The 19572-nt window shown below is 42.0% G+C and overlaps 1 protein-coding gene across 5 annotated transcripts in view; it reads left to right on the top strand.

Moving 5' to 3' along the window:
* The window catches only part of zdhhc1 (zDHHC palmitoyltransferase 1), a 76223-nt gene extending 58957 nt beyond the window's left edge, over positions 1–17266 (top strand). For 4 of the 5 annotated variants that reach the window (XM_078544169.1, XM_078544170.1, XM_078544171.1 and 1 more), the window contains 3 exons: positions 4110–4227; positions 6297–6396; positions 15919–17266. In XM_078544169.1, the coding sequence (XP_078400295.1) occupies positions 4110–4227; positions 6297–6396; positions 15919–16493 (793 nt within the window). In that variant the 3' untranslated portion in view covers positions 16494–17266. The remainder of the gene's footprint in view (positions 1–4109; positions 4228–6296; positions 6397–15918) is intronic. The other variant, XM_078544174.1, reaches the window with a different exon arrangement.
* Positions 17267–19572: the final 2306 nt, after the last annotated feature.

Raw genomic sequence — 19572 nt, 5'->3', positions numbered from 1 at the left:
TTCTTCGTAACTTCCTTGGTTTTATACTTTATGTCTCTATTTATAAAGCTCAAAATCCAGCATGTGTTTTTAACTGCTACTTCAACCTGTCCTACCACATATACCCACAGGTCCCTCTGTTCTGTACCCCTTTAGAATTGTATCCTTTATCTTACATTGCCTCTCCTCTTTCTTTCTATCAAAATGAATCACTTTGCACTTCTTTATGTTAAATTTCATCTGCTATGTGCCCATCAATACTACTAGCTTTTCTGTGTCCTCCTGAAATCTGTCACCATCCTTCTCACTGTTTATTGCACTTCCAAGCTTTGTTTCATCTTCAAACCTTGGAATTGTGTCCCATATACCCAAGTCCAAATCATTAATATATATCATGAAAAACAGTGGTCTTTGTACAGACACCTGGGGCAGAATTTTCAGGGTGACGTGCGGGGCACCTAAAATGACGCGTGGTGACGTCGGGCAAGCATCGCGACGTCACCGCACGCCATCGCAATATTTCATTAGGCAGGCGTGCCATGAAGTACGACGCATGCCTGCCATTAATTAAGGGGCTAGTTAAGGCCCTTAACTCGACAATCGATGCCGATTCTCAGGCGTCCGTGGCGATCTTCGGCTCGGCGCACGGGCGCAACGGGCAGGCAGGTAAGCGACTTTTTAACAAAACTCATCCACGGGCGGGATATGAGGGCTCAGTGGGGTCGTCAATCTGTTCTGTGAAGTATTTATTGCAGAAAGTGTTTTAAACTTGCCTGTGCGATCTGTAGCAGTTCAGAACGAATTCCAGCAGCTTTCAGTGTATTTTGAACCTTCAGCTCAGCACTCTGCAGTCAGTAATCTTTATCAGGCCTGTAGCTTTCCGGAGGCCTCCCTTTAGCATGGATATGGGTTCTGATATCTCCACTAGAGGCAGCTCCTCTGAGGAGGAAGGGAGGGCTTGAATAAGGAGGAGGCCAGGAGTGGATAATCAGCCTCCAGGGGAACCACCTTTGGGAGCACAGGCGCAGGCCCAAGGGGCGCTGGGCCAAGAGGTAGTTCAAGGTGGAAGGGGCTGCAGAAGACGCCACTGTCCTGCTGCCAGGGTATACAGGCGGAGAAGCAGCTACCTCAATATGACTGAGGTGCAGTGCCGAAGGAGGCTCCGACTGTCGAGGGAGACAGTCAACTATATCTGTCATATGATTGGCCCTGAGATCTCTCCTAACTGTGTGGGTGGACACCCCATGCCAGTGGCTCTGAAGCTCACAGCTGCCCTCAACTTCTATGCCTCTGGCTCCTTCCAGGGCTGAGTGGGTGTTCTTTGCAGTGTCTCCCAATCAGCTGTCCACACTTGTGTCAAGCGGGGCACAGACGTTCTTTTCAGGTGTGCATTGACCTTCATCCACTTCCGCTGCGACTAGGCAAGTCAGGCACAGTGAGCCAGAGGCTTCGCGGCCATTGCTGGCTTCCCCCGAATCCAGGGTGCTATAGACTGTACATATGTGGCCAGCAGGTGAGCCCAGTGCCTTCATCAACAGGAAGGGCTTCCACTCCATGAACGTGCAGATATTGTGTAATCACAGGATGCAGATTCTACAAGTCTGTGCAAGGTATCCAGGCAGCTCCCACGACGCCTACATCCCAGACACTCCCAGGTGCCGGGGCTCTTCAGTGCTCTGGCTCGGCTTGATGGATGGCTGCTGTGTGAACAGGGCTATCACCTCAGAAGGTGGCTCATGACGCCTCTGCACCATCCAAGAACAGAAGCTGAGCAGCGCTACAATTGGAGCCACAGCTCCACAAGAGCTGCGGTGGAGAGAACCATCAGTCTTAAGATGCGTTTCCGAATCCTGGACCGCGCAGCGGGTGCACTACAGTACCCCCCAGATTGTGTCTCTGTGATAGTGGTAGCATGCTGTGCTCTGCACAATCTTGCGCTGGAAAGGGGGGATGCAGTGGACAATGAAGACCTTGACGCAGTGGATGCAGCTGCACATGATGATTCCAGCAGTGTTTCGCTGGATGAGGAATCAATGTTGTGGGGCTGAACGCTGACCCGGAACTACACCAAGGAGGCAGGGACACCCGGGAGGCTTTAATCCAATGAACCTTCAGCTAGCTCCACTCAAATGGATCTGGAGGACCAGCATTGCCTGGTGCATCCATACGTGGCACTTAAGTGCTACATCTGCCACTTCATCAGCTGCAACTAAGGGCTTTGTACATAAACCTCAATGTCCACTCAAACACTCATGATATTGTATGTGAAACATACAAATGCAGCACAAAGGAGCCACACTCAGCCATGGTAACACATGTGGATTTTATTTTGATCTATCATATGGTGCAACAAAATTAATTCCAAATGTTGTTCCAACATCAAAAAATAAAAATTCCCTAATCTAGGGCCAACACAAAAGCACCAGTGAGAAACCCGTGGTGTGCCTAAGGTGCCTTATGCTTATGTTTACGGGTGTTACGTCTGGGTGCCGCCCCATTGCTCGGAGTGGCTTCTGAGTCAGTCTGCTGTCCTGTTGGCCTCGATGACCTTGGCGGACGCCTTCTGGCCCGTGGAGCCTGTGCTGGCCCCGCCAGGGAGGGAGTGGCCATTTCCACAGCTGGCATCTCCCCAGTCATCGCAGCCTCAACGGATGCGATGGTCACTGGCAGAGGGGCGGAGGAGCTGCTGCCCTCATCCAGAGCGCCCTAAGAGGAGCCCGCAGAGACGACAGGCAGCTGCTGCGCCGACGTGAGGTTGCTTCGGGCCTCCCTGCTCATCGTAGATGGATGGGCACTGAGCTGGGACACTTGGTGCCCAAACCATCTCCCACACAGGCAATGACCAGCTGTGGCCACTGGCACTGTGAGGGCTTGCAGGCCCAAACTTATCCCCAGGAGAAGCTGGTTGTTCTGCTGGAAGCCCCTCTCCAGGAGAGTTGCCAATCTCTCCATGGAGGAAGCCTGACTCTCTGAGTTTTGAAAGTGACTTAGTACTTCTGCCCAATATTACCTTTTAACTGAACCTGAACCTTGACTTTTGTATTCACAATAAGGCCACTGGTATAACAATGTTGTGAAAGAAGCATTATCTCCAAATACGTTGATAAGGTCTATGACAGTAATAATCTAAATTCTCAGCTCAATAATCTGAGCGTATATCTGAATCAGTTGAAGTTCAATAAAATAGGAAATGAGCTATAGGTTAGACTGTAGCACATGTGACTTTGATTCCAACTGAACAGTTTCAGATCTGAAAACAATGGGATAAAAATGCCTACAAATAGCCAGCATGATATCCACACTCAATGATATCACAAGATGCAAACCTAACAAATGAATTATTTTAAATATTGTAGTCTCTGTTGGTTATTAATGTCAAATGCAATAATGCTTATATTTTAATTGATTATGAATTTTTTAATAACCATTATAGAAAGCAATTTTCAATGGCTCTCCTAAAATTCAGAAAATTTTGAGGGCTTTTTAGTGCAGAGAATTGAATCATGCCCTTTCAGCTTTAGGACCCAGGTCTGAAACCAGTCCAGACTGATGTGATGCAAGTTCCTTTTTCATGCTGTAATTTGACTAGACTTTGCTACATTATGATGTGGACTACTGTGATTCATATAAACATTTTAATGTATTTTTAACCGTTACCACAGCCATAGTGGTATTGTTGAACTATTGTCATTCCTTTTGTGAACTGCGATATGAGCCTGGACAGGGTGAATGGATTAATTAACCATGGGCAGGGCATCATTTGCTGGCTGATCTCATCCTTACCAACAACTACAAGCAATGCAATTCCTTTAGAGCTAATACATACCAATTGGAGAAAGGATGCTGGCCATCGTTTCTTCCTTCTTAGCCAGAGACACCGAGGTACATTGTAACCAAGTGTATTGCCAGAATGCCACTCAGACAAGCACAGTCTCAGGATTGAATGTGACAGCTTCCTGGTTTGTATAAATCATTACAACAGTACATGGTGGATTTTACCATCATAATTCCCCTTACTCGTGTAAAAGATAGCACTTTTATGCCTGACGTTTATAGCCTTTCTAGGTAATACCATCAACAAATATTTCCATTCTACTGTCATTGCTTAATCGTTTTCTGTTTCATTTTAGAGTATCGGAGCATTATCAGAATGGTGACGTGAAATTGTCCAGTAGTAAGCTGCAGGATGATTCTTTGCCTACAATTTCTTCTCATCTTCAGCGAGCCAAAGTAAAGAAGACTTTGCAGGTAAAGGAGCTTGTTGTACAGAAAATTTAAAAAAACATGTATTTAAGAATTCAGGTGCAACTGAAGCACTTGATTTCTAAACCAAAGGCACTACATTTAAACTGATAAACTGATAGGATGTTATCCAAACTCACTCCCTTCAATAAGCGATATTTAATCAGTTAATTATCTCAGCTGCAGGGTGCTAAGCAAAAGTGAAGCATTCAATTTGGAGTAGGGAAAACCAACTCTACACAATTTGACTAGTCAAGTCATAAATATGAAACCTTTTCTTATTCATTCATGGGATGTGATTGTCATTGGTAAGACCTCTCCCTAATTGCCCTTGAGAAGGTGGTGGTGAGCTGCCTCCTTGAACTGCTGCAATCTGAGGTCAAGGTATACTCACAGAGCAGTTAGGGAGGGAGTTCCAGGATTTTGTCCTAGGAACAGTGATATAGTTCCAAGTCAGGATGGTGTGTGCCTTGGAGGGGAACTTGCAGTTGGCACTGTTCCCGTGCATCAGCTGCGCTTGCTTTTCTAGGTGGTAGATGGAGAAGATTTGAAAGTTTAGCTAGCATTAGGGAGTCTGTGAAGTTTCTGGGCACAAGATGCCTGAGAATTGTTTTGTTGGGCTCTAAGCTAAGCATTGATGATTTTCCTATATCTCAAAAGTAGAACTTAACTGACTTGAGTGTTGTAATCACAATCAAAATGGCAGCCTTCCATCTCATAATTCTATGGTTTGCATTGTGGTGCTCACCTCTACGTTAAGCATCATCTGTGTGGTTCAGGAGCCCCACTCTGGCATGGCCGTCTCTGCCACATTTGCTGCAGAGGAAGACATTGGGCTGAGAAAGTGCAGGATTCGCAGGCATCTGTTTTCTCTGGTCCCTCTTCTCAGTCAGCTTAGTTTTTCATTTTTGCTCACCTCTCCCAATGCTCTTCGAAGAAATCAGCCTCCAGAGGTTGCAGCCGTCAGCAACTGTCTCCCAATTGTCAGTGTCCATGTCCACCATCTTCATATCTCGCTTGTAGGTACCCTTGTAGTGGTGATATGGATGCCCAGGAAATCGTGTCCCAGTGGCCAGTTCTGTGTTGTAGCTTCACCAGGTTGATACCTCATTTTTAGGTGTGCCTGGTTTTGCTCTGGCGTGCCCTCCTGCACTCTTCATTGAACCAGGGCTGATCCCCCGGTTTGATGGTAATGGTAGAGTAGGTTATATGCCGAGCCATGAGGTTTGCAGATTGTGGTCGAATGCAATTCAAGATATAGTCTATATTCTATATATAGTCTATACCAATGATAACTCAATTACACATCAGTGGTGTAAAAACTGAAACTATGCACACAATATATGACCTGTTCTGCATCCAAGCGACGATCCCATGTGTGTCTTACTGACTTGTCCTAAGTTTTCTGGAAGAGGCCTGTGGCACGTTCTTTCTTGCATCCAGTAATATAACTGGGAATTGAATAAGATTATAGCTTGGAATATATTTGTTCTAGCTTGATGATAATGCTTGATTTGGTAGCCTGCACAGCAACAATGTAACAGATGCTGTGGTGACCGTAATTATGACTTGTTTTATCAATCGCCCACTGTTTTATTATCTTGCTTATTGCAAACATATTTATTTCAATGGGGTGGGGAGATGGAGGGAGGTGGCTGATTGGAATTAGACTTTGGGTGACTACGTGGAAGTTATTAGTTTTAACGGAAAGCAACAAAATACTTGTTCAGTCGGCATCCATGAAACAGCTGCTTTGCTGCACCATTGTAACTGTAGGGTGATATGCCCAATGCTGTAAGGTTCATGGCCAATAAATGAATCTGTTCCTTAGGCAACATCACTGAAATTACTGAAATGAGTTCAGAATGGCTAGGTGGTTCAAAAAACAATGTTTTTTTTTAAAGTAGGCCTGAAATGGTATTTAAAGACTATACAATAATTAGTTATGAAATAATAATTATTTTACATGTGAGCAGCTCTGTCCCATTTCGAACAGCAGTGTCTATATCCCTTGGGCAGTTTTTAAACTGGTTTAAAAACATGGGTAACTGTTGCTAATCTTTCTGTAATTAAAGAAAAAGAAGAGAGTACACAAAGTACCTGCAGACGTAATTAATGACAAGTCATCAACCAGCGCCATTAAACTACCATCTGTTCCTCCTCTATCAGAATCAGGTAAGGATTAATTTGTAAATGACAAGAGTAACATGAAAACTTTTACAGCAACATTGTGCTTTATTTGGGGGATACATATGTAAAACTTAAAGATTTGTGAACTATTGGACAACCCCGACAGCCCAATTTTCTACACTTTCATACTTATTATAATTTGAAGTGAGTTAATGACATCAGTAGGGAAAACCTCTGCCATTGGTGTCAATCTGCCACAATGAAATTAGTGTAAATTTTGTGATTTGTTTTAATTAATACAGGTACCAGCCCATCATATTTCATGGAAGCAAAATACTGCGGATACTGGAAATTTGAAACAAACATTGTTGGAAAAACTCAGTAGGTCTGACAGCATCTGTGGAGAGAAAGACAGAGTTAACGTTTCGAGTCCGTATGACTCTTCTTCAGAAGAGTTCTGAAGAAGAGTCTCACAGCCTCGAAACGTTAACTCAGACCTGTTGAGTTTTTCCAGCAATTTTTGTTTTTGTTCCATCATATTTCATACCAGTTATACTGTGTATCAACGTATTTTGCCTGGTGTGTAAAGGCATTATAAGTATTTATAATATCCATCCATATGAGCCAAAAGGTCCTATATTTGTTTCCTCCTTGTGATAAGTAGCTAGATGTCAGCTGAGTCACCATTTGTTATACTGTAATTGGTTTTTACCCACTTGGGTAAGAGAGGGGGAAATTTCGACCATGATTCCTATCTAGTGATCTCTGCTGGAAAATGATGTGCATGGATGTCGGGTGAGAAGAGAATTCTGGTTAATTATGATATCCTGTATGATCAAACAGTCTGTTGATATTTTGTGAGCTCACTGGATGAGGAATGACCATTTGGACAAATTACTGGAGGATTACCAGCACCTATGGCATTGTGCCTTAGTAAAAATCAATATTTTGCAGAAGAGATGGGGGAAAACATAACAATTAAAAGCATTGTATTTCAAATGTAAGAACCCTTGCATATACAAGAAAACTTAGCGTCCAAATTGTGATAAACATGGAAATATCAAGCTAAGTTGAGTTTGTGACACTTTTTAAACTCACCTTGTTCCATGTTCACTTTTTGGTTGCACTACCCATTTCATCTTAACCATCTAGTCAAGCTAGCCTTAAAGCAGTCAACCACAACCAATCCAAGAATTCATAACAAAAATAAAAATACCAGGAAAAACTCAGCAGGTCTGGCAGCATCTGCGGAGGGAACACAGTTAACGTTTCGAGTCCGTATGACTCTTCAACAGAACTAAGTAAAAATAGAAGAGAGGTGAAATATAAGCTGGTTTAAGGGGGGGTGGGACAAGTAGAGCTGGATAGAGGGCCAGTGATAGGCGGAGATAGCCAAAAGATGTCATAGACAAAAGGACAAAGAGGCGTTGAAGGTGGTGATATTATCTAAGGAATGTGCTAATTAAGGGTAGAAAGCAGGACAAGCAAGGTACAGAGAGCCCTAGTGGGGGTGGGGTGAAGGAATCGAAAAAGGCTAAAAGGTAGAGATAAAACAATGGATGGAAATACATTTAAAAATAATAGAAATAGGTGGGAAAAGAAAAATCTATATAAATTATTGGGAAAAAAGGGGGGGATCGGAAAGGGGGTGGGGATGGAGGAGAGAGTTCATGATCTAAAATTGTTGAACTCAATATTCAGTCCGGAAGGCTGTAAAGTGCCTAGTCGGAAGATGAGGTGCTGTTCCTCCAGTTTGCGTTGAGCTTCACTGGAACAATGCAGTAGGCCAAGGACGGACATGTGGGCATGAGAGCAAGGTGGAGTGTTGAAATGGCAAGCAACAGGGAAGTCTGGGTAATGCTTGCGGAGTTTTTCCAGGTATTTTTATTTTTGTTTTGGATTTCCAGCATCCGCAGATTTTTGCTTTTATCCAAGAATTCATGTTCAAATTAAAACCTTTGTCCTGTAGAATATATTTTACCTTTATGAATGCTGCAATTTACATAAATTGAAGAAAAGATAACTATAATTAAGATCACTCAAATGGCTACATAAGACTAGATGGCAGCATAATGTGTATTTTAATAAATGCCATAATCAAAACTGCCAAACTTTGTCTTCAGTATATACACTCCCATTGCTGTTGAGGATAAACTAAAGTTTTGGGGAAACTGTGCCAAGGTAGATCCTCAATTTCCCAAACTCCCATTATTCCCTTTATTATCCTCATTATTCACTGCCTGTGGTGCATTATGGGGTATCCTGGCAGGAGAAAATCACGAATGCAGCAGTCCTCAAAGGCAGAGCTGCAAAGTTTGTTAGCACCCATCAACAGAGATGGCTTCATTGGCTCAGGCACATCCGCAGGATAGAAGACGATGTATTTGCACTAGAGAGGGTGCAGAAGAGATTTACGAGGTTGTTGCCAGGACTGGAAAATTGCAGCTATGAGGAAAGATTAGATAGACTAGGAACAGAGGATGTTGAGGGGAGGTGTATAAGGTTGTAAGGGTCCTGGATAGAGTGGATGGGAAGGACTTATTTCCCTTAGAGAGATCAGTGACTAGGCGACATAGATTTAAAGTCATTGGTGGAAGGATTAGAGGGGAGATGAAAGACTTTTTTCACCTAGACAATGGTAGGGGTCTGGAACTTGCTGCCTAAAAGGGTAGTAGAGGCAGAAACCCTCAACCCATTTAAAAAGTATCTGGATATGCACCTGAAATCCTGTAATCTCCAGGGCTATGGACCAAGTGCTGGAAAATGGGATTAGTCTGGGGGGGCTTGTTTTTTAGCTGGTGCAGACACAATGGGCAGAGCTGTCTCCTTCTGTGCCACAAATGTTTCCTACATTTTCTAAATATCTGAAAAGGAGGTATGTGCAGGGGATGTGGGGAGAGGGCAGGGGGTGGCAGCACGTGAATTGCTCCTTAGGAGGGTCAGCATAGAAACGATGGGCCAAATGGCTGCCTTCTGTACTGTAACGATTCTTTGATTTCATACCCAAGAACTTTCTCTATGTTGAGGTTGCCGGAGCCATATCACCAGTGGGACACCCAATGGTCCGCTTCAAGGGTGCTTGCAAGTGCAACATGAAAAACTCTAAATATTGATTTATCACCTAGGAGTCACTAGCTGATGAAAGAGGGAAATAGCATGCACTACCACAATGATTGTTGGTTACAATGGCTGGGCAACGGGGTCAACGCTAAAAACAACAACCCACAATGATACTTGGAAGCTTCATGTGCTTGTGGCAGAACCTGCATCTAAAGGATTGGCCCCTTCAGCCATCAGCAAAGGTGCACCATCTGAAGGCACCACGTTTGAAATGGATTGTTTGCTGCATGTCGTGCCAGTCAGAGTAGAAATAGCAGGATATATCGGATGAATACGTGGCTGAAGAGATGGTGTGAAGGGGGAGGGTTTCAGATTCCTGGGGCATTGGGACCGGTTCTGGGGAGGTGGGACCAGTACAAACTGGATGGGTTACACCTGGGCAGGACCTGGACTGCTGTCCTAGGGGGAACATTTGCTAGAGTGGTTGGGGAGGGTTTAAACTAAAATGGCAGGGGGATGGGAACCTATGCAAGGAGTCAGAGGAGGGGGAATCAAGGACGAGAACAAAAGACAGAAAGGGGAATAAGAAAAGTGATAGGCAGAGAAATCAAGGGCAAGAATCAAACAGGGCCTCAGTGATAAATAGTGGGAACGGGACAAGCCTTAAGGCTTTGTGCTTTAACGCGAGGAGCATTCGCAGTAAAGTGGATGAATTAACCGCGCAAATAGATGTAAACAGGTATGTATAGTCGGGATTACGGAGACATGGCTGCATGGTGACCAGGGTGGGAACTGAACATCCAGGGGTATTCAGTATTTAGGAAGGACAGACAAAAAGGAAAAGGCGGAGGAGTTGCCTTGCTGGTTGAAGAGGAAATTAACGCAATAGTGAGGAAAGATATTAACTCCGACAATGTGGAATCTGTATAGGTAGAGCTGAGAAACACTAAGGGGCAAAAAACGTTAGTAGGGGTTGTATATAAACCCCCAAATTGTAGTGGTGATGTTGAGAATGGCATTAAACAGAAATTACAGACACATGTAATAAAGGAACGTCTGTAATTATGGGTGACTTTAATATGCATATAGATTGGGCAAATCAAATTAGTAAAAATACCGGAGGAATTCCTGGAGTGTATGCGGGATGTTTTTCTGGACCAATACATTGAGGAACCAACAATAGAACAGGTCATTCTAGCCTGGATATTGTGTAATGGGAAAGGAATAATTGGCAATCTAGTTGTCCGAGGCCCCTTGGGGATGAGCGACCATAATATGATAGAATTCTTCATCAAGGTAGAGATTGACGTAGTTGATTCTGAGACTTGGGTCCTGAATATTAATAAAGGAAACTACAATGGTATGAGGCACGAGTTGGCTATGAAGGATTGGGAAATGTTACTTAAAGAGATGACGGTGGATAGGCAATGGCAAACATTCAAAGAGCGCATCGGTGAACTGCAACAATTGTTTGTTCCTGTCTGGCGCAAAAGTAAAATAGGAAAGGTGGCCAAACCATGGATTACAAGGGAAATTAGAGATAGTATTAGATCCAAGGAAGAGGCATACAAATTGGCCAGAAAATACAAGAGACCTGAGGATTGGGAGCACTTTAGAATTCAGCAAAGGAGGACCAAGGGATTGATTAAGAAGGGGAAAATAGAGTACGAGAGTATGCTTGCAGGGAAGATAAAAACTGACGGTAAAAGTTTCTATAGGTATGTGAAGACAAAAAGATTGGTGAAGACAAATGTAGGTCCCTTACAGTCAGAAACAGGGGAATTTATAATGGGGAACAAAGAAATGGCTGACCAACTAAATACATACTTTGGTTCTGCCTTCACAAAGGAGGACACTAATAACAACATACTAGAAATGTTGAGGAACACAGGGTTTAGTGAGAGGGAGGAACTGAAAGAAATCAGTATTAGTAGGGAAATGGTGTTGGGGAAATTGATGGGATTGAAGGCCGATAAATCCCTGGGGCTTGATAATCTACATCCCAGAGTACTTAAGGTAGTGGCCCTCAAAATAGTGGATGCAATGGCGGTCATCTTCCGAGATTCTAGAGACTCTGGAACAGTTCCTACAGATTGGAGGGTAGCTAATGTAACCCCACTATTTAAAAAAGGGAGGCAGAGAGAAAACAGGGAATTATAGACCAATCGGCCTGATGTCAGTAGTGGGGAAAATTCTAGAATCCATTATAAAAGATTTAATAGCTGAGCACGTGGAAAACAGTGGCAGAATCAGACAAAGTCAGCATGGATTTATGAAAGGGAAATCATGCTTGACAAATCTACTGGAATTTTTCGAGGATGTAACGAGTAGAGTGGATGTGGTTTATTTAGACTTTCAGAAGGCTTTCGACAAAATCCCACATAAGAGATTGGCGTGTAAAACTAAAGCGCATGGGATTGGGGGTAGTGTATTGAGATGGATAGAAAACTGGTTGGCAGACAGGAAACAAAGAGTAGGAATAAACAGGTCTTTTTCCGAATGGCAGGCAGTGACTAGTAGAGTACCGCAGGGATCGGTGCTGGGACCCCAGTGTTTCACAATATATATTAATGATTTAGATGAGGGAATTAAATGTAATATCTCCAAATTTGCAGATGACACAAAGCTGGGTGGGAGGGTGAGCTGTGAGGAGGATGCAGAGATGCTTCAGTATAATTTGGACAAGCTGAGTGAGTGGGCAAAATGCATGGATGATGCAGTATAATGTGGAAAAATGTGAGGTTATCCATTTTGGTAGCAAAAACAGGAAAGCAGATTATTATCTGAATGGCTATAAATTGAGAGAGGGGAATGTGTAACAAGACCTGGGTGTCCTTGTACACCAGTCGCTGAAGGTAAGCATGCAGGTGCAGCAGGCGGTAAGGAAGGCAATGATATGTTGGCCTTCATGGCCGGAGGATTCGAGTACAGGAACAGGGATGTCTTGCTGCAATTGTACAGCGCCTTGGTGAGACCACACCTGGAATATTGTGTGCAGTTTTAGTCTCCTTATCTGAGGAAGGATGCACTTGCTATAGAGGGAGTGCAGCGAAGATTTACCCGACTGATACCTGGGATGGCGGGACTGACATGTGAGGAGAGATTGAGTCGATTAGGATTATATTTGCTGAGTTCAGAAGAATGAGGGGGGATCTCATAGAAACCTATAAAATTCCAACAGAACTAGACAGGGTCGATGCAGGAAGGATGTTCGCGATGGTGGGGGAGTCCAGAACCAGTGGTCACAGTCTGAGGATATGGGGTAGACCATTTAGGACTGAGACGAGGAGAAATTTCTTCACCCAGAGAGTGGTGAGCCTGTGGAATTCGTTACCACAGAAAGTAGCTGAGACCAAAACATTGTATGCTTTCAAGAAGGAGTTAGATATAGCTCTTGGGGCAAAAGGGATCAATGGGTATGGGGAGAAAGCGGGAGCAGGCTATTGAGTTGAATGATCAGCCATGATCATAATGAATGGCGGAGCAGGCTCGAAGGGCCGAATGGCCTACTGCTCCTAGTTTCTATGTCTATCATCATTTGTAGATGGAAGGATTTCGACGAGGGGAAATCCTCATTCTCAGTTGCTTCCATTCTGTTATTGCTTAGTGACCCTTATCAGCTGCTTTTATAATGCTGATGTAAACACAGACTGCCAAGAAGATTACTAGAAGTGCTTGCCTTTTGTGTTCACTTCTAGTATGGTTGACATCAAGGAGATATTTTGGCCAGCTTTCTTGGGTCTGTGGTAGGTTCCCTAGTGTCTTCGGGAATGGGTATTGTTACGATCCCCATAGAGATCTATTACTTTTTAAAAGAGACATGAATTTCCCAGTGACCAACATAAAGAATTGCATGACAAGATTTCAGGTTTTAAGACTTTTACTATAACAAACAAACTAAAATCAACTTCGGCTAAACTTTACTTGGTCGGTAACCAATATACTAAACCATAGAAAAGGTGCTCCCCATGAACTACATAACACCACATTTATACATTATACTGCACTCTCAGCAGAGATGTAATCTTGTATACAATGTCCCAAACTGCTCCTGGATTTAACAGCAGCTCTTCTCCCTGCTCCACCAGGGTGAACTTTCCAGTGTCATTTTAAATAAAGTCCCTTGACACAATCTTTTTAGCATAATCAAATATTGGACTTCCAGTAGCAAGGCACCCTCTGGCGACTCCTTGGTCTTTAACTCTCTACAAGCCTCGTCTCTTCAACAGGAAACCCTTCCTTGCCAGCACTCTGCTTGATGAACCCAGAAACAGCCTTTTTCTCCTGTTTGGCATAGCAGCACCTGTTTTTGTTTACCAAATCTCTGTCTAACGGACTCTGAGAATCTGAGTCTGTGCACAGCAAACCAGCTGCCGCCGCCTTAGTATCCTGATGTTAAAGCTTGCAACTTCCTTTCATTAAGTTTTGACCTGGCCCCCTGTCCCCATGACAACTAGGTCACATGGATTTGTCTCCAAGCAGATTTCGTAGGTCACATTCCCCTCCCCAGACTACTCCGTTTTACCGTGAAATAAAAGAGTTTAAAACATAACCATCTTATAAAGTCTCACATTCATAACAGTATATGGGGGATGGAGAGGGAAGAAAGGTGCAGCGCTGAACAGATAACTCAGTTGGTCCAGTGTGATATGACCTTAATCGTAGGACCAGAACAACTGGGAGGGCTGAGGCAGGCTGCTATGATGCAGCAGATGGTAAATGCTGAGCTGTTCAAATCCCAGAGGAAAACTTGAAACAACTGTCACAACTTAATTTTCAATTTGTATAAATTTCAAGATGCATGTCTTGAATTCAGTAGTAATAAGACCACCAAGTCTTATAGGTTTTTACAAAACTGGATTAAACATGTATTAATAAGAGAAATGCTTTTAATACGTACATAGATCTATAAATTACTACTATGATAACTTCTAAATCCCCAATCAATCTAACTCCCAGTTACAATTTTGTTAAGGCAACAGTAAGACACAGATTTTAAAAGATCCAGGCAAAGAAACATGATACCCTGAACAAGTCAAATTCCAAGTGAGTTTTCTTAACTTCAGTCCTTTGAAGACAGCAGCTTGAGGCATAGATTCTGAAGGCTTTTTCCCACACTTGTAAGATCTAAAAATGCCTACCCTTACACACCAGCCTTTGCTCCTTGTATACATATTTTCCTCTTTGAATGCAAATACCCATTGTTTCACTATGTCTTTGGACTTTATCTCCCTGTTGATAAAAACCTCTCATAGCACTAAATTTTACCAGTAATCTTTGGGAAAAATAAACACACTTTCTAAACTTCACCTGGCTAGGTTACACATTTCACCCCTCCTTTGAAAACAATCTAGTGTGGTTTATTTAAAAATGAAAATGTTCCCTTAACATCTATGTTTCTAAACTTCCCCATGTTTACCTAATTAACATTTCAAACCTAACTTTTCTTCTTACATCAAAGCACCCAGACTAACTGCTTCTAATTCAATTAAGTCTTACACGCACACAGACACCTATAGACACATCCCACTATTACTCTATTTAACAATAAATTCCAATAATATTATGAAAATTATTGTATCATCTTGACACAGGCAGGGAGCAACAATACATTCAACATAATGAGCAATCAACAGTGTAATCTGGAGACTGATAAATATCTGGAGGTTAGCTTGGTCTGGAGTGGTAGTGCAGAGTGAGTGATGGTGAATTTTAGCAGCTCTTGTTAACCAAACCAGTAGAAAAAGAAAACAAGGTTGGGATAAATCAGGCTGAGCCACTATCACCAAAAACAGTTTCACCCCTTTGTTTTACATTATCTGCAAAGGGGAGTGTTCCCTCTCTATTATGGCAGATAAACAAGGTTTCATTGCCAAAATTATTAAAAGGTAAAATAGCTTTGAAGGGTAGGCTGGATGATGGTTACTTACTGCAGAATGCAAGTTTGATTGCATAAATTCGCAAAGAAATAATAGACCATTATGAAATTGGACATTTTCTATTTTATGCAAGGTATAAGTTTTTACTAACTCTCTGGTGTTTCAGTTTTGTTTTCTTATTATTCCCTTAATAGTTACCTGTTATCTCACCACCTGTTTTCCATCTACACCTCTGGAGCCTTTTTTGAGCTGAGAGGGTAGTAATGTTGAAAGACTTTTCCACAGTTTAGCTCCAGTGTCTGTAAAAGTTCAGTCGACCTTAGTGGTACTTACTGTGAGGCCAGCTATATAAAAGACATCTCATGAGCCTGGCTAGGAAATGAAAAAAAAATCAGATTTGAGGCTGAGCTAGAACATGAGCATGTGACCTCACGGTTTCTAAATGACCATACCGTGCCCAATCCTGAATATTATTTTTTTCTAAATATTCAAATTTTCATATCCTTTAGTTAGGCAGTTGTGTAGTATTTTAAGAACTAGTGTAATATGTATAGTTTCACTAAAGAATTCCTGTAATGACCAGGATAACTCTAATTATATAACTCCACTTCCTTGCTCCATTCCACAGATCTTGCTGCTGCTTTCCAGAGTTCAATGATCCCTACCACAGCTTTCCCACCAAGGGCTACTCTACCTCCCTTAATGCTAAATGGCATTAACCACGTGCAGGCCGCAGGCCCTCCAGCTGAGTATCACTCTGATTCTGCAGAGTCCATGGATGAAATCCCAGTGATCCAGACAAGACTTGGCAGTGCAGCAATGGTTGACTACACCAACACAATCCTTCACAGCACAATGGGCAACTTTGGAAATTCCCTTCAGAGTCTGATTCCCAAACCACAGCAACATGGTGAAGGACCAAAGCCATTTTCTCCAGTGCACCCAAATATTAAGAAGAACTCTAAAAAGTTTGCAAGCTTGGATCCAAAAATTGAATTGGTTCAGAAGGTTCCACCTGTGTATGTTAGTCACAGCAGTGGTGAATTTCCACTACCAGAACTATTGCAAAGTCCTAGAGCTAAAATGGACCATTCTGAGTCTGGAAAACGGAAGCTGTCCAGTAAAAAGTACCCAGATTTGCCTGTGTTCTTCCTCCATACGAGAGATAACTTAGACACAAGAACAAACACAACATCGGCATGACTTTTAGGACCTAATTTTAATAACTGAAATGCTCAATTGCTTTCAACCCACAAGTATTAGAACTGGACTCCTAGCCATCATCCAGTTTTGGGGTACGAAGAAAGTGAGCCGGCTGGCAGCCACGAGAAGTGGCATGTGATGCTACCTGTCTCTATCTAGAGATCATCCATTGTGGCCTAACCTTTGGCACATCATTGGGATTAGAACATTTTAATCAGTATTTTTTCCTTTTTATTTTATATATATATATATATATATATATATATAAATGAGGGTTGATATCTGTGAAAATATCCCTCTTACAGAGGTTTTAGTATATTTTTGTTTTGTTATTTTTATATTAATTCTTTTTGGCACTAAATATAAATCAATGTAAATCATTAGGCCAATCCAGAAATGAAACTACGTTTCTCAGGGACAGTTTCAATGCTATGTTTTGGACATATAACATCAACTTTTTAAAAGCTCTGGTTACCATCCAATTTATGTAACTTTGTGTGATGGGAGGCTGTAACAATCTGGAAAACTTTATAGACTTGTCATTTAATGGAGATCCTTTAAATAGATTTCCTGGAAACATAGCATTTGCTTTGTGTGGCCTTAAAATTCTTTTACAGGTAGTCTGACATTAACCTTTTATTGTGTCTAGTTTGTTAAAACATTGCTCAATGGTTTATCTTCTTAAGTGCTAATTACCCCATAGATGTAATTTCTGTTTAACCTTTTCAAGACTACAGTACTATTCCTGTACTGAAATAAAACATTTTAAGTTACAGTTTTTTAAGAGTTTATTCAGATATTACAATGGGATATCTGCATCACTAAAATGCTGTATCGCAGATTTTTACAATATGGATTGCACCCACTGTCTTCCTCTGTGCTGTCCATGGTGTGTGAAATTAATTATTGAGAAGACTAAAGCAATTGTCTTCAATCCCTGCCACAAACTCCATTCCCTAGCCACAAGTCTCTTCCTCTCCCTGGCATCTGCCTGAGACTGAGCCAGACTGTTAACAACCTTGATGTGCTATTTGACTCTGAACTGAGCTTCTGACCCATATCCTCTCCATCAACAAGACTGCTTCCTTTCTTCTCCTTAAGAACACCTGTCTTCACTGCTGTCTCAGTTCATCTACTGCTGAAACCCTGAAAACCTTATTGCCACCAGCTTTGAACATTCCACTGCTCTCCTGACAGCCTCCCTCTTTGCACCTGCCATAAATTTAAGCTTATCCAAATCTCTGCTGCCTGTATCCTAATATGTGCAACATCCCACTTACCTATCACCCCTGTGCTAGCGGACCTACATTGGCTGCCTGCCTGGCAACACCTTGATCTTAAAATTCTTAGCCTTAACTTCAAATCCCCCCATGGCTTTGTTCCCCTCTATCCCTGCAACTTCCTCCAACCTGACAACGTTCGTGATTTCTGTGATCCTCCAATTCCGGCCTTTTTCACATCCCTGATTTTCATCACTGCTCAACTCAATTGCAAGTAAGTTACAATTACAAAGAGATATCTTGTTGCATGGATAATTTGAATAGCCTACTATAGAAAATTTTATAAATGAGTACTTTTTAATTGTAGTAATAATGAAAATAACAGACAGCAGGATTTAAAAATTCCTTGTTCAGTCAATTTAAAAGTAAGCTATTTTTCAGAATTCTGACATTCTAGCATCTGTTTTAATTTCATTTTCTCAGCTACAGGAATATCTATTATTTTGAGTTTCCAAATTCATCACTGAGCTGTCACAGCAAGTGGACCAGCTATGATTCACCTCCCCACGTGATTGAATAGTTTGCTGACGCTCACCATCAAGGGTCACACATGAGGAATGGGCCACTTCATTGTAACAAAACATGAGCTGCTTCTTAGTGGTCAAGAAGTCGAACTTCAGGAAAAAATTAGAGAGAGGGAATGGACCATGTACTTTATACTGACAATATACTTGGAGAATAAATGTTCTTTGGGCAATGTAATTTATGAAAATATTTGCTAAATAATATAGCCAAAATGGCACAGCGTAAACTGAGTTTTTAATGCTGATTACAAACAGACCAAGATCTTGTTTAATCCTAAATTGTTCAGTTTGGACAATGATCATACTGTATCTGGAATACTATCAACCATAAAAACTCAAACTCGGAACTGAAGTCTGATGAAAGCTTATTCCCAAACTTTAAATCTGTCTCTTTTAATTGTGGGTCAACCTGCTACGCAGTTCAAACATCTTTCGTTTTTAAAACCTTAATATTTGAGGTTGTTAATGATGGTGAACACAGCATCTTGGTATGGCATTCCAGAGTCAATTATTTTAATAGAGGCAATGAGCATTTAAAATATCTGACTGACTTGATTTGGTTCTGACAACCTCCTGTCCCGTCCTCCATCTAATCTGGTGGTAGCCAATCTCCATTCCAATAGAGAAAGTTGACTTTCCCTACCCCTAAAACACTAGTAAGATAACATGAGTTGAAATGCTTTCAGCTTGACGCAACGTGATAAGCGCATTCTTCAAAAATTACAGTGCTTGAAGCAAATGTTTGAAGACCTGAGCTTTGTTTTTATTTTATTCACTGACTTACTGTCTGGTTCAGTGTTTGTAAAATTACATTTTATCATGCTACAGAATCGATATGCTGAACTCAAGTTGTGTTTTTCCAGGGTATATGTACTTCTGGTCAGCTGTGGCTCAGTTGGCAGCACTCTTGCCTCTGAGTTACAATGTTGTGAGTTTAAGTCCCACCCTTGAGACTTTAGGACTCAGATCTGGACTGACAATCCAGTGGAATACTGCACTGTGTGAGGTGCCTTCTTTAGGATGAGGTGCTAAGTTGAGGGCCTGTTTGCTTTCTAAGATAGGGAGTTATCCCAGTGTCCTGGACACTAGTTATCCCCCAACCAACATCATGAAAACAGATCACTGGTTTGCTCATCACATTGCTGTTTTTGGGACTTTCCTGCGTGAAAATTGGCTGTCCAGTTTCCTAAATTACTACGCTTAAAAAGTACTACTGGCTTTAAAGAGCTTTGGGATGCCCTGATGCCATGAAAGGTGCTATATAAATGCAAGTCT

Source organism: Cetorhinus maximus, chromosome 6, assembly GCF_964194155.1.
Source record: "Cetorhinus maximus chromosome 6, sCetMax3.hap1.1, whole genome shotgun sequence".
NCBI lineage: Eukaryota > Metazoa > Chordata > Chondrichthyes > Lamniformes > Cetorhinidae > Cetorhinus > Cetorhinus maximus.
This window is presented reverse-complemented; position numbering and strand designations above follow the sequence as displayed.